At 46.9% G+C, this 22,671-nt stretch overlaps 1 protein-coding gene across 4 annotated transcripts in view; it reads right to left on the reverse strand.

The window, feature by feature from the left end:
• The window catches only part of thumpd2 (THUMP domain containing 2), a 51,498-nt gene extending 30,303 nt beyond the window's left edge, over positions 1 to 21,195 (reverse strand). For all 4 annotated transcript variants that reach the window (XM_067985068.1, XM_067985071.1, XM_067985070.1 and 1 more), the window contains exons 1-2: positions 20,991 to 21,195; positions 4,735 to 4,867 (exon numbers count right to left, since the gene is read on the reverse strand). In XM_067985068.1, coding sequence (XP_067841169.1) covers positions 4,735 to 4,867; positions 20,991 to 21,095 — 238 coding nt within the window. In that variant the 5' untranslated portion in view covers positions 21,096 to 21,195. The remainder of the gene's footprint in view (positions 1 to 4,734; positions 4,868 to 20,990) is intronic.
• Between the last annotated feature and the right edge of the window lie 1,476 nt (positions 21,196 to 22,671).

Consider the following 22,671-nt stretch of genomic DNA (forward strand, 5'->3'; position numbering starts at 1 on the left):
GGTACTATTCCATCCAATGAACTAACCAGACAGATATAAAAACAGACAAGGTGAATCAGCTCTCTATAATTTGAATTTGTACTTGTTTCTGCCTATCAGTTCAACCTTCAAACACTTCTGGGCCCAAGCAGTATCACATCTCAATGGGTTTTCACTTTGGCCATACCACTCCCAATCTGCTGCTACGATCGCTGTGGCACATTCTAATTATTTATGGTGTTCGTCACCAATTCTGGGCCGATGCGTTCACAGGATGTGAGCGAAGTTGGCAAGGCCGCATCTTTTGCCTACCTCCAGTTGCTCATAGGTGATGGTAATGTTGGGCCTTCTCCTTGAACTGCTACAGTCCTTATGATAAATGCTGCTCCCATTGTGGCGTTAAGCACAAAATTCCAGCAGTGAGGTAGAAATGATGATATAAGAAATATGTGTGGTATTTGATATGTGTGCATGACTCGGAGAGAAACTTGGAGGTGATGGTGTTCCCACAACATTGCTCCTCATTCCCGATGGCAGAGATCACAGGGGAGAGAGGTACAATTGAAGTGGCCTTGGTGAGTTGATGCAGTGCATCCCTGTAGATCGTATATATTGCAGCCACCTTTGCTTGACCTTCAATGGCATCACCAACACTGAGTCATCCACCGTCAACATCTTGGAGGTCATCATAGAAACATAGAAAATAGGAGCAAGAGTAGGCTATTCGTCCCTTCAGGCCTGCTCCGCCATTCAAAATGATCATGGCTGATCGTCTAACTCAGTACCCTGTCCCGCTTTTTCCCACATATCCCTTGATCCCTTTAGCATTAAGAAATATATCTATCTCCTTCTTGAATACATCTAATGACTTGGCCTCCACTGCCTTCTGTAGTAGAGAATTCCACAGGTTCACCACCCTCTGAGCGAAGAAATTTCTCCTCATCTCGGTTCTAAATGGCATACCCCATATCCTGAGACTGTGACTCCCGGTTCTGGACTCCCCAGCCATCGGGAACATACCCCTGCATCTAGTCTGTCTAGTCCTGTTAGAATTTTATATGTTTCGATGAGATCACCTCTCATTCTTCTAAACTCTAGTGAATATAGGCCTAGTCGACCCAATCTCTCCTCATACGTCAGTCCTGCCATCCCAGGAATCAGTCTGGTAAACTTTTGTTGCACTCCCTCCATGGCAAGGACAGCCTTCCTCGGATAAGGAGACGAAAACTGCACACAATACTCCAGATGTGGTCTCACCAAGGCCCTGTATAACTGCAGTAAGACATCCCTGCTCCTGTACTCAAATCCTCTTGCAATGAAGGCCAACATACCATTCACCTTCCTAACTGCTTGCTGCACCTGAATGCTCGCTTTCAACGACTGGTGTACAAGGACACCCAGGACTCGTTGCACCTCCCCTTTTCCCAATCTATCACCATTCAGATAATAATCTGCCTTTCTGTTTTTACAACCAAAGTGGATAACCTCACATTTATCCACATTATACTGCATCTGCCATGTTCTTGCCCACTCACACAACTTGTCTAAATCACATTGAAGCCTCTTTGCATCCTCCTCACAGCTCACATTCCACCCCAGCTTTGTGTCATCTGCAAACTTGGAAATGTTACATTTAGTTCCCTCATCCAAATCATTGATATATATTGTGAATAGCTGGGGCCCAAGCACTGATCCCTGCGGTACCCCACTAGTCACTGCCCGCCACCCGGAAAAAGACCCGTTTATTCCTACTCTGTTTCCTGTCTGTCTCAATCCATGCCAGTATATTATCCCCAATCCCATGTGCTTTAATTTTGCACACTAACTTCTGAAAATCCAAATACACCACATCCACTGGTTCTCCCTTATCTATTCTACTAGTTACATCCTCAAAAAACTCCAGTGGATTTGTTAAGCGTGATTTCCCTTTCATAAACCCATGCTGGCCTTGTCCAATCCCTTTAATGCCCTCCAAGTGTTCTGTTATCACATCTTTTATAATAGACTCTAGCATTTTCCCCACTACTGATGTTAGGCTAACTGGTCTGTAATTCTCTGTTTTTTCTCTCCCTCCTTTTTTAAATAGTGGGGTTACATTTGCCACCCTCCAATCTGTAGGAACTGTTCCAGAGTCTATAGAATTTTTCAAGATGATCACCAATGCATCCACTATTTCCAGGGCCACTTCCTTTATTACTCTGGGAGGTAGATTATCAGGCCCTGGGGATTTCTCAGCCTTTAACCCCATTAATTTCCCTAGCACTATTTTCTTACAAATACTGGTTTTCTTCAGTTCCTCCCTCTCACTAGACCCTTGGTTCCCTAACATTTCTGGGAGGTTATTTGTGTCCTCCTTTGTGAAGGCAGAACCAATGTATGTGTTTAATTGTTCTGCCATTTCTTTGTTCCCCATTATAATTTCCCCCATTTCTGACTGTAAGGGACCTACATTTGTCTTCACTAATCTTTTTCTCTTGACATATTTATAGAAGCTTTTAGTCAGTTTTTATGTTCCCTGCTAGTTTACTCTCATACTCTATTTTTCCCTCTTAATCAATCTCTTTGTCCTCCTTAGCTGAATTCTGAACTGCTCCCAATCCTCAGGCTTGCCACTTTTTCTGGCAATTTTATATGCCTCCTCTTTGGATCTAATACTATCCCTAATTTCTTTTGTAAGCTGTGGTTGAGCCACCTTTTCTGTTTTATTTTTGCGCCAGACAGGAATGAATAATTGTTGTAATTCCTGCACACGTTCTTTAAATATTAGCTATTGCCTATCCACCGTCATCCCTTTTAGTAAAGTTCCCCAATCTATCATAGCCAACTCGCACCTCATACTTTCGTAATTTCTTTTATTTAGGTTGAGGACCCTAGTTTCAGATTCAACTACTTCACTCTCCATCTTAATGAGGAATTCTATCATGTTATGGTTGCTCTTCCCTAAGGGACCCTGCACAACAAGATTGTTAATTAATCCTTTCTCATTGCACAATACCCAGTCAAGGATCGCCTGTTCTCCAGTTGGTTCCTCAACGTATTGGTCTAGAAAACCATCACGTACATACTCCAGGAATTCCTCCCCCACAGTATTATTGCTAATGGTTTGACCAATCTATATGTAGATTAAAGTTACCCATGATTATAGTTTTACCCTTCTTGCATGCGTCTCTAATTTCCTGTCTAATGCCCTCCCCTACATCTCCACTACTGTTTGGGGGCCTATAGACAACCCCCACTGACGTTTTCTGCCCCTTGGTGTTTCTTAGCTCCACCCATACAGATTCCACATCGTGATTTTCCGAGCCAATATCCTTCTTCACTACTGCATTGATTTCCTCCTTTACTAGCACTACCCCATCTCCTTTCCCTTTTTCCCTGTCCTTCCTAAATATTGAATACCCCTGGATGTTCAGTTCCCATCCTTGGTCACCCTGCAGCCATGTCTCCGTAATTGCAACTACATCATAACTGTTAATATCCATCTGCGCTGTTAATTCATCTACCTTATTGCAAATGCTTCGCACATTTAGACACAATGCCTTTAGACTTGTCTTTTTAAGATTGCTAGTCATCTTAGCTTTATGGCCCTATTTGTTTTTCGCCCTTGTTTTCTCTGCCTTCCACTATTGCTTCTTCCCTTTCAGTCTTTTGTTTCTATCCTTGTTTCCCCCTCCTCTGTCTCCCTGCTCAGGTGACTAGAAGCTTTACTGGACCAGCCATGTCAGCAACATGGCTACAAAAGCATGTACAAAAGATTGGGTACTCTGCAGCGAGTGGTTCAACATTCTCAAAGGCTCTCCATTACCAATAAGGAGTGTGATGAAATACTCCCCTCTTGCCTGGATGGGTGCAGCCAGAATAATACTTTAAACTCAATACTTTCCAGGGCAGAGCAGTTCACTTGAACTCAATGTCCATCCCCTTCAGTGCACTGATGTGGATGGTGGCTGGCTGTGGTGGTGCCACTGAGGGACAGGGAAAGGTGACTGACTTTCTCTTGGGACGATCACTATCCAGCAGAAATGTGACAAATGTTATCTGCCACTTGTCAGCCCAGCCCTAATGCCAGCTGGAATGGGTTGCTTCATTATTGGAGAAGTTGTGAATGGAACTAAACACCCTGGAATAGTCAGTGAAAAGTCCTACTCCTGACCTTATAATGGAGGATAGGTCATTGATGAAACAGCTAAAGATCATTGGGTCAAAGAGCCTGAGAAACTGCAATGTTCTGGGGCTGTGACAATTGGCCACTAACAACCGCAACCATCTTCCTTCGCAGACAGATATGACTGCAGCCACTGGAGGGTTTGTCCTTTAACACCCAATGACCTCCATTTTTCAGGGCTCCTTAACGCAATACTGGGTCAAATGCTGCCTTGATGTTCAGGGCAGGTACTCTTGCGTCAATGTCCGGATCAAAGCTGCAATGAGGTCTGGGACTGAGCATCAGTGTGGTTATTGGTAAGTAGGTATCACTGGTCTGCACTATTGGTGACTCCTTCCATCACTTTATTCAATAATTGGGAGGAAGCTGATTGGCCAATTACTGTCCTGATTAGATTTGTCCTTTTTGTGTAGATAGGACATACCCTGGTAATTTTCCACATTGTCAAGTGAATGCCAGTATCATAGATATACTGCAGCAAAAAAAAATTATTTCTGAGAAAGCTGAACAAACATACTCTATTTACTGCCGTCAAGCTACCATTAATGCTAGTCCTTAAAAATGAAAGTCATAAAGACAATGCATAGCACCTTTATGTCTTGGTATCTGGATTGGGGGCACCTTCTTCACAAATAAAAACAGTCGCTCTGCGCATTTCAGATTCTTTAGCTTTTTCAAATCTGCATCAGCTGTAAAGAACACTTTTCCTGATACCTGCTCCACCTACAAGAACAAAGGAGGACAAAATGGTCAGTGCCCAGCAGTTTATCGCCATGATGCTTTGTTAGATTGAAGCCAATGATTGAAGATTTTCCAAGAAAAATACATTTGTACACATCAAACATTTGAGCAAGACAATACAGTAATAGTAACAGAGCATGTAAAACAACAGTCAGAGACACAAAAGTCTGTTTGAGGAGGATTTTTTATAATGTTTCCATTGTTATATTGTAATTTGCATTTGTCTGTAAATGTAAGTTTTTACTCTTCTACAGGTCAATTTTTAAATCTAATATTTTGTATCTGCTGGAGTAATTTAAGCACAAAAAACACAACACAAGGGTGTTTCAAACTGACTTTTGGACTACATCAACTTCTTTTCCACTTAACCAGTGTCTCTAGACTAGGCAACACATATTCTCCCTCCCCCCTATTTCATAGTGCCATCTACTTAATAATTAGATTATAAACACTCATCATTTTTGAAGGAAATAGGTGTCACCAAGTAATGACTTGGAAAATCAACAGTAGTTAGTTGTAATGTTCTATACTGCAGTTTTTCCACACCAGTTACATATTTGCATCCCACTCACAATTATGCTCTTACGAATCTAGAGATCATGGGTTTTTATACAGCATAAACAAGTAGACTCTCATTATTTTACCAAATTACTGGCTTTAGACTTACTCAAATTAGCAATTTTCTCACTGATTTTAAAACCTTGAGTACATGTATTTTACATACTCTGAGAACAGTTTGACATTTACCATGGTTCCATTGTAGCCTAAATGTAACAGTGGCTTCTCCATCAATTAATGAAGCAATACATCACAACTGACTAGGTACAAATATTGCACATTATAGAGATACATGATTGTATTTGTAATACTGTATTCCCACTTTAGAAAACTTGCTAAAGATTCAGGTAATTTTATTGTTCTCTTCCAAGGATCTCTTATTCTCAATTATTTACATCACATACAACACTTTTTACCTTATCCCCTCTCCCGCCCACATATGCATTTGCAGTATTTGTTCAAGGCAAAAGTATGTTTGTTCATTTATTCATCCGTTCCCAAATCTACCCCCCCCCCCACCACCCCAGGCTATTTAAACAAGTTATTTTTCTCTGCCCCTTTTCCATGGTTGATTTGTTATTGATCTTGCTATTTATTTTTCCATAGTTGAATCTTAAATGACTACAAGTTGAAAAGGTGCTATTTACCAAGGTGTGGACTTGATTGCCTGCGCCTGTGATGTCAGAGTTCCGCATCACAGCATTTCAAATGTACCCGGCCAGTCCTAGCGCAAAGTTCAGTCCTCTTTAGCAAAAGATGATCCATCTCGGCCTCCTCCCGATATCCCCACCACCACAGAAGCCAGTCTTCAGCCAATTCGATTCACTCCACGTGATATCAAGAAACGGCTGAGCGCACTGGATACAGCAAAGGCTATGGGCCCCGACAACATCCCGGCTGTAGTGCTGAAGCATTGTGCTCCAGAACTAGCTGCGCCTCTAGCCAAGCTGTTCCAGTACAGCTACAACATTGGCATCTACCCGACAATGTGGAAAATTGCCCAGGTATGACCTGTCCACAAAAAACAGGACAAATTCAATCCGGCCAATTACCGCCCTATCAGTCTACTCTCAATCATCAGCATAGTGACGGAAGGTGTCGTCGACAGTGCTATCAAGCGGCACTTACTCACCAATAACCTGCTCACCGATGCTTAGTTTGGGTTCAGACTCCAGACCTCATTACAGCCTTGGTCCAAACATGGACAAAGGAGCTGAATTCCAGGTGAGGGAAGAGTGACTGCCCTTGACATCAAGGTAGCATTTGACTGAGTGTGGCACCAAGGAGCCCTAGTAAAATTGAAGTCAATGGGAATCAGGGGGAAAACTCTCCAGTGGCTGGAGTCAAACCTAGCACAAAGAAAGATGGTAGCGGTTGTTGGAGGCTAATCATCTCAGCTCCAGGACATTGCTGCAGGAGTTCCTCAAGGTAGTGTCCTAGGCCCAACCACCTTCAGCTGCTTCATCAATGACTTCCCTCCATCATAAGGTCAGAAATGGGGATGTTCGCAGATAATTGCACAGTGTTCAGTTCCATTCGCAACCCCTCAGATAATGATGCAGTCCCAGCCCGCATGCAGCAAGACCTGGACAACATCCAGGCTTGGGCTGATAAGTGGCAAGTAACATTCAACAAGTGTCAGGCAATGACCATCTCCAACAAGAGAGAGTCTAACCACCACCCCTTGACATTCAACGGCATTACCATCGCCGAATCCCCCACCATCAACATCCTGGGGGTCACCATTGACCAGAAACTTAACTGGATCAGCCATATAAATACTGTGGCTACAAGAGCAGGTCAGAGGCTGGGTATTCTGTGGCAAGTGACTCACCTCCTGACTCCCCAAAGTCTTTCCACCATCTACAAGGCACAAGTCAGGAGTGTGATGGAATACTCTCCATTTGCCTGGAGGAATGCAGCTCCAACAACACTCAAGAAGCTCAACATCATCCAGGACAAAGCAGCCCACTTGATTGGCACCCCATCCACCACCCTAAACATTCACTCCCTTCACCACCGGCACACAGTGGCTGCAGTGTGTACCATCCACAGGATGCACTGCAGCAACTCACCAAGGCTTCTTCGACAGCACCACCCAAACCCGCAACCTCTACCACCTAGAAGGACAAGAGCAGCAGGTACATGGGAAGAACACTACCTGCATGTTCCTCTCCAAGTCACACACCATCCCGACTTGGAAATATATCGCCGTTCCTTCATCGTCGCTGGGTCAAAATCCTGGAACTCCCTTCCTAACAGCACTGGGAGAACCTTCACCACACGGACTGCAGCGATTCATGAAGGCGGCTCACCACCACCTTCTCAAGGGCAATTAGGGATAGGCAATAAATGCCGGCCTTGCCAGCGACGCCCACATCCCATGAACGAATAAAAAAAAGAATAAACTTATCTCAAACAATACATTCAGCTCGGATTTTTTGTTAAATGGTTTAAATTGTATAAAATATTTGATTTATTTTCCATCACTCAGCCTCACTGTTATTTGTAAATTCACTGTGCGGCCATTATAGAACTGGACTAGCAACCCAGAGAAATCCCGTTTTGAAATTGAATTCAATAAATCTGGTAACTGGCTGACTAACACCAGAAAAAAAAACTCACAAAAGTTGCTGGATTGTTCTAAAAACTCAACTGGTTGAAGGGAAGCTGCCCTTTTACCCAGTGTAGAGTGATAGACTCTTAATGCCCTCGGAAAGCAAGCCACTCAGTTGTACAACCACCATCTTCTCTGGGAAATTAGGAATGGGCAAATAAATGCAGTTTTCCCAGTGTCACACACATCCTAAAAAAGTATAAAAACATTAACATACTGAATTTGTCCACAAGAGCTAGAAAATCCCAACATCCAAGGCTGATGCAAAATTTCCAATTATGCAACTGCAGCAGGACTCAAGTTTTAGGACCCTGGGGAGGAGGGGGCTGCCTCTACAGGCAAAACTTCCTGATGAGTTTAATGATGTCACCATGAAAGCAATTCTACCATCATTTACAGTTACATGTTCAGCTGGGTCAGAAGTTAAAATTATAAATATAAATTATGGATTGCGATTGGAAAAAAATTGCAGGATATTCATTTGGTTGATTTTTTTAAGGCATCTTTTGCAAGTTATGTTTCTTATTTGATCCAATCAAAAAAAAAATCAAAACATTCATATTTTTTGTTGCTACAGCCAGATTTCATGTGCCACCCTACACATTTAACATAGCAACATACACAGGACACATTATGTATAGGTGCATTTATAAGCAGGCATGAATATCTTCTTGGTAAAATCTGTGCACCACACAATAGAAGAGTGTGGGTCTAACTGCTGCTCCAGTTTCCAAGCTTGGCCACATTACACGGAACATGCAAGCAGAAGAGATGTTCCATTCACGTGCCTCTTCTCAGCCAGCCAAGAACGCCAGTGGCTCAGGAGCTCGACAACCACTTCAGGCATAAAAGGTATGTATGCTGCAAGTGAAGGAAACCAGATTTGTAAAAAAGGAAGCTCAATGACACTTACTGAAAGGTAACAAATCATCCATAAAAAGAGAGTAGCAGAAATGCTGCTCTATTTTCTGGTTGGTTTGTTAACCTTCAGCTAGTGTCATTCAATTTCCTGCTTGTTATCAAGTCTGGTATTCTTCCCTCCCAGTTTGGGTACCAGTTTTCTGCTACCTTTCCAACGTTATCAATTTGCACATTGATATGGATTAATCAGACTACGGCCTGACACCATTTATTAAACAGCACATCATACATGGCAATGCAATAGTTATATGGGCTGCCCAATGATGAGTATAGATAGTTAAATGCTCCCCTTTTACATGTCCAACTATTCATGGTCTGTGCACAGTAATTTTCAAACTTTAACCTCAACCAAATTTTTTTGTTCTCTGCACTGACAAGGCGATGGTGGCCCATGTTCTTAAACTGCTACACCCTTGTGGTGATGGATGGATAATTCTTTTTGGCCAAACAACAGTGGAAGAACTGTAATATATATCCAAGTCAGTATGGTGTGCGACTTGGAGGCGATGATGTTCCCACAATATTGCTGCTCGTGTTTGCCATGGTAGCGGTCACAGGGCTGGAACCACTTATCCTAATACTCCCAAAATACCACGTCAGTAACCCAAAGGAAAACAATGCTATAATTTCTGTAAATGATGTTTGTTTAGCACACTGCATAATACATCAATATAGAAAATGCAGATATCTGACAGATTGACAGGATTCTGACCTCAGAACCTGACTTCTGGTGTCAGCCTTGGCTCAGTGGTAGCACGCTCACCTGAGTCACTGGCCCTGATATTAGGAGGGCGGCGGGTTCGCAGCGGGGGGGGTCGACTAGGCGCGTGAGTAACGTACCCAGTGAAGCCATGTGCTCCGCACGCAATCGCAGGCTAATTGAAGCCACTTACCTTGCTTCCGGGTTTTGCGCTGGAAAGCTGCATAGTGGGCGGACTGTGCATGCGCAGCATAGTCTGTCAGCTGGAGGAGCCCCATTTAAAGGGGCAGGCCACCAATGCTCCTCCTACAGCAAACAACCAATTTTGAACCATGGAGCAGGCCAGAGGAAAAGCTGCCCCAAGGTTTTCGGACTCCTCGCTCCAGGTTCTGCACGATGGGGTGAGGAGGAGGAGGGAAATCCTTTTCCCATCTGATGGGAGGAAGTGCCCTCCCTCCACCACCAAGAAGGCCTGGCTGCAAGTGGCCGAGGAGGTCACCAGCAACAGCAATGTGCCACGAACCTGGGTGCAGTGCAGGAAGAGATTTAATGACCTAACCAGGTCAGCCAAAGTAAGTATACTTACGCATTCCCCCACACTCAGTCTTCCACATCACCTCCACCACCACACAACACTCTCGCATCACTCCTCACATCCACTCAACTATCATCCTCACCTTGCCTGCACATACTCACTGCCCTAGTTCCCATTCGAACACTACCACGCAACCCAATCCATACAATCTCATGGCTATGTTGCACACGCACCCTCCCATGCATCTCCCTCACATTCAACCTCACCCACACCAATGCATGCAGCAGGTCACCATGCAACCATCACTCATTCACGCCTCTGTGTTTTCCCTCGATAGGAGAAAAGATGCCAGAACGCCCGGGAGAGGGCAAGGACCGGAGTGGGGCCCGCCACACCAGGTGGCACTAACAGAGGCGGAGCAGCAGGCACTGGAGATTAGCTGCACGCTGGAGTGCTTGTCCGTGGCGGATGCGGAGACTGGGATTGCACAAGCGGCTGGTGACAGAAAGCTAACACTCAGCACTCATGATAGCGAATGATCTTAGCATCACTTGGCATCTGCAGCACCTCAACATCTGTTCATATGCTTAATATTGCTTTCTGTTCTCTTGCAGGCCCATCTGCGAGTGCCGTGACCGTGGAGGGCGATTCCTCAGAGGACCTGCCGGCTTCTGAGGGTCCATCGTCACATCCGAGCCATCCATCCACCAGCGCAGATACACACACCTCGGTGGGTCCCTGTCCTCACTTAGTTGGGCTTACACATGGTGAGTCACCACGCACATGTGAGCACGAGCAGACCCTGGTGGCAGGGGCAGCCGTGGAGAGTCCGCGTTGGTGGGAGCACTCTTCTCCAGGCTCTGCTCAGCTGGACCCAGATGCTGAACCCTGGGGGCCAGCCGTGAAAAGGAGAGTCATCGAGGGGCAGCAGCACATTGCCGAGGTACTGGAACAGGTGCCACGCGCACTCTCCACAATCGCACAGAGGATGGAGGAGTCCAACTCCTGCAGGAGGGGAATGGTGGCGTAGGTACAGGAGGGTACCTCCGAGATAGTGTCGCAGGGATGTGAAGGCATCTCTGAGATAGTGTCGCAGGTAGGTGCGGGAATGTCTGCGATGGAGGAAAGGCTATTCAGGCCCTGACAATGGCTGTTCGGATTCAGGGTGAGCAACATTCTGCCGCCTTAAACAGGCTGACAGATACTTTACAACTGGCCTGCCAAGGCTTCACACAAGTCCTCCAAACTGTCGTCCAGCAGAGTGGAAGGAGTGATGTAGGCCTGAGCCAGGAGAGGGATGATGGTGAAAGGGGACATGGAAGTGGGGTCACCACTCAAAGCGCTCCCACGTCTCACCTGTTGCCCCCCTCTCAACAAGTACCCGCAATGCTGCCCCCTCTCCAGGTGGCCGAGTCTGCCCCTGCACAGGTGCAGGTGGAGCAGTCTTTGGAGGGGCCCTCATGGGCACCCCGCAAAGCATCTAATCGGTCAGTGCATGGACAAGAGCAATCTGCCACTAACTCTGCTGAAGCCACAGGGGTAGCACCACGTAAGGGTTCCCGTAAACGCAAGGCAAAGGTTTTGTGAGCACAAAGGGAATGCACAAGGGTGTTTGACGATTTGTCATTTTTTAAATTTATATTTGTTTTCTGCCACATGCACAATAAATCCTATTATTATCACCACTACTGCCACGTCTTGCCCACTCTTGACTGGCTTGTGGAATAGGTCCCTTTAATGGGGTTCACCATGAACACGCACACTTGATGCCACCCATTGGGTCATTCTACAGTGAGTGTAGGTGTAGTTGCACCACTGTTTTGTACAGGGGGCAGGGGAGGGGGCTGGTATGGCCGCTCCTCTGTCCAGGTGATGAGGACTGGACTCTTCACACAGTCTGATGTTAGGAGAACCGTTCACATATCAGTGACTCCCCAGCCTCACAAGCAGCCAGGTGAGCCGCTGTTCTGCCCATGGGTTGTTCCTCCTCCTCCTCCTCCTCCTCAATATGGGTGGCAGATGTGGATGGGGCCTCCTCCAGCAACACCCCTCTCTGTTGTGCCATGTTGTGGAGGGTACAACAGATGACTATAATGCGTCCCACTGTGTGGCGCGTATCGAAGCGCTCCCCCAGAATGATCAAGGCACCTGAAGCGCAACTTGAGCAGCCCTGTAGCCTGCTCACTTGTACACCTAGCAGCGATGTGGCTGTCGTTATATCGACTCTGTGGCTCGGTGGTGGGGTTCCTCAGAGGTGTCATAAGCCACGTGTGCAGGGGATATCCCTTGTCCCCGAGGAGCCAGCCCTTGCGGGTGTTGGGTGAGTGGAAGAGGGGCAGCATGGTGGACTCCCTGAGGATGAAGGAATCGTGGCAGCTGCTAGGGTATCTGACGTGAAGGAATCTCTTGCGGTGGTCATAGATGAGCTGAGTGTTCATGGAGTGATAGCCCTTCCTGTTGACGAACAGTCCTGGCTCATGTGGAGGTGCTCGTATTGCTATATGGGTGCAATCAATTACACCCTGCACCAGTGGGAAGCCAGGCACAGCGTGGAATCCCACTGCCCTCTCCATCTGGCTGAGGTCATCCATGGGGAAGTTGATATAGTGCAAGGCCCTGTGAAACAAGACGTCGGTGACTTGCCTTATGCACTTGTGTGCAGACGACTGAGACACCCCAGTGATGACCCCGTTGGCACCCTGGAAGGATCCGGAGGCGAAGAAGTTGAGGGCAGTGGTGACTTTGACAGCGACAGGTAAGAAGATGCTGCTAGGTCCATCCGGGAGCAGCTCATCATTAAAGAGGCTGCAGATGTCCACGACTAACTGGCGACTGACTCTGAGCCTACGTATGCACTGCTCCTCAGAGAGGTCCAGGAAGCTGAGCCTCGGTCTGTAGACCCTGTGGTGAGGGTAGTGCCTTCTGCGACGCATCTCTCTCTGCGGTTGCCCTCCCTCCTGCTGTGCAGGTGGATGTGTCACAGCACTGTGTTGTGGAGCTCCACGTGTCAGAGGTGGACAGCGTGGCCGGTGATGCTGTTCGTCCTCCGAGGAGGTCATGACTGCAACTACGGTGGCCCCCATCCAGAAGATGTACGTTTGAGGGGGTCCGGAAGGTAGGTAAATATGTCCGGACACCGGGGTTGAGGTACCAAGTTGGTGAATTGTAGTGTTTGGAGGAGGGTGATGGAGGCCAAACTTTGTCCAAAGTGACAGAGTGGCCTCCTGCAATGAGTGAGGATCTCCCCCGAACACCTGTCAAATGGACGTTTGCAGCTGCCATAGGTTGATGGCTGCAACACATCCGTTTCAACTGGAAGTGTTTCCCCAAGTACGGGAAACAGTCTCAGTTCATTGCAAAATCCCACCCCTCCTAAAACATCAGGTCAATCAGGTCTGTAAACGACCTGAAGTACCTGGTTAATTACTTTAAGTGGCACCCCGCCGGCTTTAATTGCCGGCGGAAGTCCCACATGCGGGGACTGCGTGCGCATGTCAGTACGTCACTGGGAAACCTGGAAGAGGGCGGGATGGAGCCGGGCTCCGGACCCACCCCGGGAATCCCCGATTTTCGCAGCCTCCCTGCCACGAACGCACCCGCTTGAGGGTGCGAAAATCGAGCCCACTGTCTTTCGGATGAGAGATTAAACCGAGGCCCCTTCTGCCCTCTCAGATGGACACAAAAGATCCCATGGCATTGCCGCGCCTCTAGCCAAACTGTTCCAGTACAGCTACAACATGGACATCTACCCGACATTGTGGAAAATTGCCCAGGTGTGTCCTGTCCACAACAAGCAGGACAAATCCAATCTGGCCGATTACCACCGCACCAGTCTATTCTCAATCATCAGCAAAGTGATGGAAGGTGGCGTTGACCGTGCAATCAAGCGACACTTACTCACCAATAATCTGCTCACTAATGCTCGGCTTCGGTTCCGCCAGGACCACTCGGCTCCAGACCTCATTACAGCCTTGGTCCAAACATGGACAAAAGAGCTGAATTCCAGAGGTGAGAGTGACTGCCCTTGACATCAAGGCAGCATTTGACCGAGTGTGGCACCAAGGAGCCCTAGTAAAATTGAAATCAATGGGAATCAGGGGGAAAACTCTCCAGTGGCTGGAGTCATACCTAGCACAAAGGAATATGGTAGTGGTCTCAGCCCCAGGACATTGCTGCAGGAGTTCCTCAAGGTAGTGTCCTAGGCCCAACCATCTTCAGCTGCTTCATCAATGACCTTCCCTCCATCATAAGGTCAGAAATGGGGATGTTCGCCGATGATTGAACAGTGTTCAGTTCCATCCGCAACCCCTCAGATAATGAAGCAGTCCGTGCTCGCATGCAGCAAGACCTGGATAACATCCAGGCTGGGACTGATAAATGGCAAGTAACATTCGCGCCAGGCAATGACCATCTCCAACATGAGTCTAACAACCTCCCCTGGACATTCAACTGCATTACCATCGCCGAATCCCCCACCATCAACATCCTGGGGGTCACCATTGACCAGAAACTTAACTGGATCAGCCACATAAATACTGTGGCTACAAGAGCAGGTCAGAGGCAGGGTATTCTGCAGCGAGTGACTCACCTCCTGACTCCCCAAAGCCTTTCCACCGTCTACAAGGCACAAGTCAGAAGTGTGATGGAATACTCTCCACTTGCCTGGAGGAGTGCAGCTCCAACAACACTAAGAAGTTCGACACCATCCAGGACAAAGCAGCCCGCTTGATCGACACCCCATCCACCACCCTAAACGTTCACTCCCTTCACCACCGGCGTACTGTGGCTGCAGTGTGTACCATCCACAGGATGCACTGCAGCAACTTGCCAAGGCTTCTTCGACAGCACCTCCCAAACCCGCGACCTCTACCACCTAGAAGGACAAGGGCAGAACACCATCTGCACGTTCCACTCCAAGTCACACACCATCCTGACTTGGAAATATTTCGCTGTTCCTTCATCGTCGCTGGGTCAAAACCCCTTCCTAACAGTGCTGTGGGAGAACATTCACCACAGACTGCAGCGGTTAAAGGTGGCGGCTCACCACCAGCTTCTCAAGGGCAATTAGGGATGGGCAATAAATGCTGGCCTTGCCAGATACACCCACATCCCATGAACGAAAAAAAAATTGAAGAAGAGATAGGGAGTTCTCCCTGATGTCCTAGCCAATATTTACCCCTTAACCAACATCATTACAAAACAGTTTATCTGGTGTTTGCACATCTGGTGGTTATTACTGTTTGTGGGACCATGCTGTGCACAAATTGGCTGCCACGTTTTCCTACATTAGTGACTACACTTCAAAAAGTACTTAATTGGTTGTGAAGCACTTTGGGACATTCTGAGGTGGTGAAAGACGCTATGTAAATGTAAATTTTTTTCTTTCTTAGAATGCCTTTGCAGACTCCCTTGAAAATGTGTGGTATTTAAAAAAAAAAACTCAATTGAAACTCTGCCTCCTGAAAAAAAGTTATTCAGGACTGGTCCGTAAATGGCTTAAATATTGGGCAGGAAATTGCTTAAAAAAAGAATGGTGAGCTCAACAGCGCTCACTGTGGTTAGTGGTGAAATCAAAGAGCAAGTTCCGGTGTTCGCACATGTGCAGTCAAACGCGGAAATCCAGAATTTGCTCCTGGTTCGCCGCTGATATGACAGCTTCGAGTTAAAGGGATAGTGCCGGCTGGAATCAATGTACCAGCGTCAACTTGCTCTTCTGTCCAGCTGGAAAGTAACTAAGATCGTCACAAAACAGGCAAGCTTAAAAATACCAGGTCTAAACTAAGTTTTAACAGCACGGTAAGTCTTAATGACTGCCAAACAACTAAAAATTAACTTTTAAAAATGTGGAGTCTTATTATTCCTTATTTTAATAGTTTTTGGTCATTAAAATTTTTTTTTTAATTAAATTTTTTTTAAACCTTTTTTCTTCTGTCTCTCATTTAATTCGATTATTTCTTACCCTCTTTTTTTCACTGTCTATAACTGTTTTTACAAATGATTCTAGTGTTGTATCTTACATTCCAACTTGCAGAAACTGTTCGCAGTTTGTCAAAAATGCTACAATCTGATTGATCGAGGGAGAGCGAGCCTCTTGCTTCTCCGATGGGTCCTAGCTTTACTGGAGCTAACGCTGGGCTCTTCTCTGCTTCCTACTGGAGGAAGTGCACGCACTAAAGACCGCGGTAAGTTAGCCGGTTTGTATAAATCTATGCAGCAGCAAGCACTTTTGGTTCACTGCTCCAAGCAATTTCTGGGCCATTATGACACTGATATTACTGGTGGAACATCTGTGAAATGTTTAAAGGACCAGATCCATAGAGTAAACTGAAACTGAAGGTTTGCAAAGCTTCATAAACACAAACAACTCTGACCACATCTGGGGTACTTGCATCAAGCTTGTTTTTGTTTCAAACACAGACGTGACTGACTTCTGTTTATAGGTTAAGTAGAATATCATGTGTTCAATTTTATACAAACAAACACCCGATTATACACAACCCCCCACACGATTATACATGTAATAATATGGTTTAAAGCCATGCATGGTCAATATCCCATCTTGCATAGCTCGCATAAAGCTCCTAAGCATCTCAGCAAGGGGGCAGGTGTTAATTGGGGGGGGGGGGGGGGGGTGGGGGGGTGAAAGCAAAGTCTTGTCTTGGTACAAAGACAGTTTGTAAGAGACAGAGAAAGCTGAAACTTCAGAACTAAACACCCAAAAGTCGAGGGATGGCCTGTTTCTAGGTGCTTTTTAAAAAAATTCATTCATGGGATGTGGGCGTCGCTGGCGAGGCCAGCATTTATTGCCCATCCCTAATTGCCCTTGAGAAGGTGGTGGTGAGCCGCCGCCTTCATCCGCTGCAGTCTGTGTGGTGAAGGTTCTCCCCAGTGCTGTTAGGAAGGGAGTTCCAGGATTTTGACCCAGCGACGTGAAGGTACGGCGATATATTTCCAAGTTGGGATGGTGTGTGACTTGGAGGTACCATCTTGTGGATGGTGTACACTGCAGCCACAGTGCATCGGGGGTGAAGGGAGTGAATGTTTAGGGTGGTGGACGGGGTGCCAATCAAGTGGGCTGCTTGAGTGTTGTTGGAGCTGCACTCATCCAGGCAAGTGGAGAGTATTCCATCAGACTCCTGACTTGTGCCTTGTAGATGGTGGAGTCAGGAGGTGAGTCACTTGCCGCAGAATACCCAGCCTCTGACCTGCTCTTGTAGCCACAGTATTTATATGGCTGGTCCAGTTACGTTTCTGGTGAATGGTGACTCCCAGGATGTCGATGGTGGGGGATTCGGCGATGGCAATGCCGTTGAATGTCAAGGGGAGGTGGTTAGACTCTCTCTTCTTAGAGATGGTCATTGCCTGGCACTTGTCTGGCGGAATGTTACTTGCCACTCATCAGCCCAAGCCTGGATGCTGTCCAGGTCTTGCTGCATGCGGTCACGGACTGCTTCATTATTTGAGGGGTTGCAATTGGAACTGAACACTGTGCAATCATCAGCAAACATCCCCATTTCTGACCTTATGATGGAGGGGAGGTCATTGATGAAGCAGCTGAAGATGGTTGGGCCAAGGACACTGCCCTGAGGAACTCCTGCAGTAATGTCCTGGGGCTGAGGTGATTGGCCTCCAACAACCACTACCATCTTCCTTTGTGCTAGGTATGATTCCAGCCACTGGAGAGTTTTCCCCGATTCCCATTGACTTCAATTTTACTAGGGCTCCTTGGTGCCGCACTCGGTCAAATGCTGCCTTGATGTCAAGGGCAGTCACTCTCACCTCACCTCTGGAATTCAGCTCTTTTGTCCATGTTTGGACCAAGGCTGTAATGAGGTCTGGAGCAGAGTGGTCCTGGCGGAACCCAAACTGAGCATCGGTGAGCAGGTTATTGTTGAGTAAGTGCCGCTTGATAGCACTGTCAACAACACCTTCCATCACTTAGCTGATGAGGTGGTAATTGGCCAGATTGAATTTGTCCTGCTTTTTGTGGACAGGACATACCTGGGCAATTTTCCACATTGTTGGGTAGATGCCAGTGTTGTTGCTGTACCGGAACAGTTTGGCTAGAGCGCGGCTAGTTCTGGAGCTCACATGGAGTGAATCAAATTGGCTGAAGACTGGCTTATTTGATGGTGGGGATATCGGGAGGAGGCCGAGATGGATTATCCACTTGGCAGTTCTGGCTGAAGGTGGTTGCAAACGCTTCAGCCTTGTCTTTCGCACTCACGTGCTGGACTCCGCCATCATTGAGGATGGGGATGTTTACAGAGCCTCCTCCTCCCGTTGGTTGTTTAATTGTCCACCACCATTCACGACTGGATGTGGCAGGACTGCAGAGCTTTGATCTGATCCGTTGGTTGTGGAATTGCTTAGCTCTGTCTATAGCATGTTGCTTCCACTGTTTAGCATGCATGTAGTCCTGTGTTGTAGCTTCACCAGGTTGACACCTCATTTTTAGTTACGCCTGGTGCTGCTCCTGGCATGCCCTTCTACACTTCTCATTGAACCAGGGTTGATCCCTTGGCTTGTTGGTAATGGTAGAGTGAGGAATATGATGGGCCATGAGGTTACAGATTGTGCTGGAATACAATTCTGCTGCTGCTGGTGGCCCACAGCGCCTCATGGATGCCCAGTTTTGAGCTGTTACATCTGTTCTTAATCTATACCATTTAGCACGGTGGTTATGCCACACAACACGTTGGATCGTGTCCTCAGTGTGAAGACGGGACTTCATCTCATGGACAGATGCATCTGCGACAGGTAGATTGGTGAGGACAAGATCAAGTAGGTTTTTCCTTCGTATTAGTTCGCTCACCACCTGCCGCAGGCCCAGTCTAGCAGCTATGTCCTTCAGGACTCGGCCAGCTCGGTTAGTAGTGGTACTACCGAGCCACTCTTGGTGATGGACATTGAAGTCCCTCAACCAGAGTACATTCTGTGCCCTTGCTACCCTCAGTGCTTCCTCCAAGTGGTGCTCAACATGGAGGAGGACTGATTCATCAGCTGAGGGAGGACGGTAGGTGGTAATCAGCAGGAGGTTTCCTTGCCCATGTTTGACCTGATGCCATGAGATTTCATGTTAAGGACTACCAGGGCCACTCCCTCCTGACTGTATATCACTGTACCGCCACCTCTGGTGGGTCTGTCCTGCCGGTAGGACAGGACATACCCAGGGATGATGATGGAAGAGTCTGGGACGCTGGCTGAAAGGTATGATTCTGTGAGTATGGCTATGTCAGGCTGTTGCTTGACTCGTCTGTGGGACAGCTCTCCCAATTCTGGCACAAGTCCCCAGATGTTCGTGAGGAGGACTTTGCAGGATTGACTGGGCTTGGTTTGCCTTTGTTGTGTCCGGTGCCTAGTGGTCCGATACCGGGTGGTCCGTCCGGTTTTATTCTTATTATGACTTTTTTTAAGTGAGATTTTACAACTGAGTCACTTGCTAGGCCATTTCAGAGGTCATTAAGAATCAACCACATTGCTGTGGGTCTGGAGTCACATATAGGCCAGACTGGGTAAGGACGGCAGGTTTCCTTCCCTAAAGGACATTAGTGAATCAGATGGGTTTTTACGACAATCCGGTAGTTTCATGGCCACCATTACTGATACTATTTTTTTAAATTCCAGATTTTATTTAATTAATTGAATTTAAGTTCCACAGCTGCCGTGGTGGGATTTTAACTCATGACTCTGGATTATTAGTCCAGGCCTCTGGATTACTAGTCCAGTAACATAACCGTTATGTTACCGTACTCATGCTATAACATCAGAAGATGGTTTATACCAAGAGATATGGTTGCTTAGAAACGAGACACTGATAGGGACGTGCAAGGCCATGAGCGGGTCCGTACCCCGATAAGAAGGGCATACGCATTTCTCAGAGGAACATAACAGCTTGTAGACAGAGATGGAGGTTGAGGTCATTAGCTATGTTATATAAAACAGCTTATCTTGAGTTGCTAACATGGCATCAGCACGGTGGAAGGACTTATGACCATGAGGTAAGACCAGCGGTGCTTACGTACAGAACAAAATCACTGAATAGTATAAAGGTAGGGCGTGCTCCCTCCCAAAAGTTAGAGCTCTCAAGAGGATGGTCGGAACCAGATCAGGTTGTATTGATTGCTTGTCATTTAACGTAATCTGTAGACAAAATACTGTTGAAGACAGCTGTAGTGCAATTCTGTTTAAGCCAATCTATTAAACTTGCTATTTTATAACCACTGGGGCTAGAATCAAGCGGAAATTATTGTTGAAGGACTAACAACCCATAGTAATGATGTGGAGATGCCGGTGATGGACTGGGGTTGACAATTGTAAACAATTTTACAACACCAAGTTATAGTCCAGCAATTTTATTTTAAATTCACAAGCTTTCGGAGGCTTCCCCCTTCGTCAGGTGAACGATGTGAAAAAAAATGTTTCACATCGTTCACCTGACGAAGGGGGAAGCCTCCGAAAGCTTGTGAATTTAAAATAAAATTGCTGGACTATAACTTGGTGTTGTAAAATTGTTTACAATTGTCAACCCATAGTAAGGGGAAAATCCGCTGACACGATTATACACAAACTCTCACCATTCATAATACAAACGTATACACACTTCATGGCCACTTTAACGCAGAAAAGGCCCCGAACTTTATTCATCTAAACTTTCAACGGAGCAACAGGAGAGCACAGGGCTAGCAGTTAAAAGACGGCTGAGGAAGGACTATCCTGAGAGAGGCCTCTCCCGAGGAGACGCTCCACCCGCGCGAGCGGGAACTTTACTCACATCACGGGCGGACAGCTTCAGGCGCACTTCTTCCACCAGGAAGCGCTCCAGCCCCCTGCTGGCGGTGCAGAAGTACCGGCTCCCGGGGCTCGAGCCTCCCGACATCGCCACCGATCAAACGCACAGAACACAGGCCGCGTCCAGCAACCGGGCCAGAACATCAGCGACACTTCAACTCACTACCAGGCCAATAAAGACGGTTGTGATGGGAAACCAACGGGAAGTGACGATGTATACAGCGGCACGTGGAGCTGCTTTTAAATTTTAAATTTAAACTGCCGGCCGCCAACAGTACGCGACAACAAAGAGGGGTCGATGGCTGGGCTGGTGCAGTGAAGAGGGAGTGTGTGTTGTAAATGGTTACTGTCTTCACCATAAAAGGTTGGCAGTTCTAATAGAGTTACGGTTGGCCTTTCTTCCATCCGGCCTGTGTACACTGAAGTCAACTATAGTATAAAAAACCCATCTAGTTTCGAAACGTGGGTCCTCCTCCTGTGTAATAACCCTGGTCATCTCCACCAAGTAGGGTTGCCAACCCTTCAGGATTGTCCTGGAGGCGCCAGGATTTGAAGCTTAGTCTCCTGGACACTGCTGCTAGTGTATTTTCTCCTCTTATCTCTCCCCCCCCCCCCCCCCCAACTTCCATTTTCTTTAAACACATTTGTTTATTCGTTACAAAGATACTGGAAAGATGGGGAAAGTTTGACTGGGTGGGATGGTTGGAGGTGGGAGATCATGTGATGCAACCTCCAGGAATATGTCCCATCAGAGTTGGCAACCCTGCCACCAGGCCAATGGGGGCATCCTTGGGGGTGTGGAGAGAGTACTGTACTGAGTTGGCATCTGACCCAATATGCTGTGGTTAGGACCCATTTGCTTGGTGGGTGCATTAAGCTGATTAGAAGACAAGTTCATGCTGCATTGTCTAGCTAATGGTGGGTAGCAGCTGTGTATGGTATTTGTGTTATAAGGATACGTGTCAATAGCGATTTCTGCAGGGAACTCAGAGGTAACTACACAGATGTCAGTTCAGATCTTGCATAACGCACAGCACCAACAATCTCTGTATCTCTGACATCCTAAGCACACCCCCCTCCCCCCAAACCCCAACCCCAACCCGTCAGCAGTGATAATAGTCAATAGGGCATCTGTGGTGTCGCTAGACACTCTGTCCTAAAAGAACAGGGACAAAATCTGGGACAAAAATGGCAATCTGTGTGTGGAGCCGGCAGATGTAGGAGGGGTTCTAAATGAATTTTTTGCATCTGTTTTCACTATGGAGAAGGACGATGTAGACATAGAAATACGGCAGGGGGACTGTGATATACTCGAACATATTAACATCGAGCGGGAGGAGGTATTGGCGGTTTTAGCAGGCCTAAAAATGGATAAATCCCCAGGCCCGGACGAAATGTATCCCAGGCTACTGTGTGAGGCAAAGGAGGAGATTGCGGGGGCTCTGACACATATATTCAGAACCTCTCTGGCCACAGGGGATGTGCCAGAGGACTGGAGAACCGCTAATGTAATACCATTATTCAAGAAGGGGAGTAGGGAAAAACCGGGGAACTACAGGCCAGTGAGCCTAACATCAGTGGTAGGAAAATTATTGGAAAAAATTCTGAAGGACAAAATTAGTCTCCACTTGGAGAAGCAAGGATTAATCAGGGATAGTCAACAT

This window comes from Heptranchias perlo, chromosome 5 (assembly GCF_035084215.1).
Source record: "Heptranchias perlo isolate sHepPer1 chromosome 5, sHepPer1.hap1, whole genome shotgun sequence".
Classification (NCBI taxonomy): Eukaryota; Metazoa; Chordata; class Chondrichthyes; order Hexanchiformes; family Hexanchidae; genus Heptranchias; species Heptranchias perlo.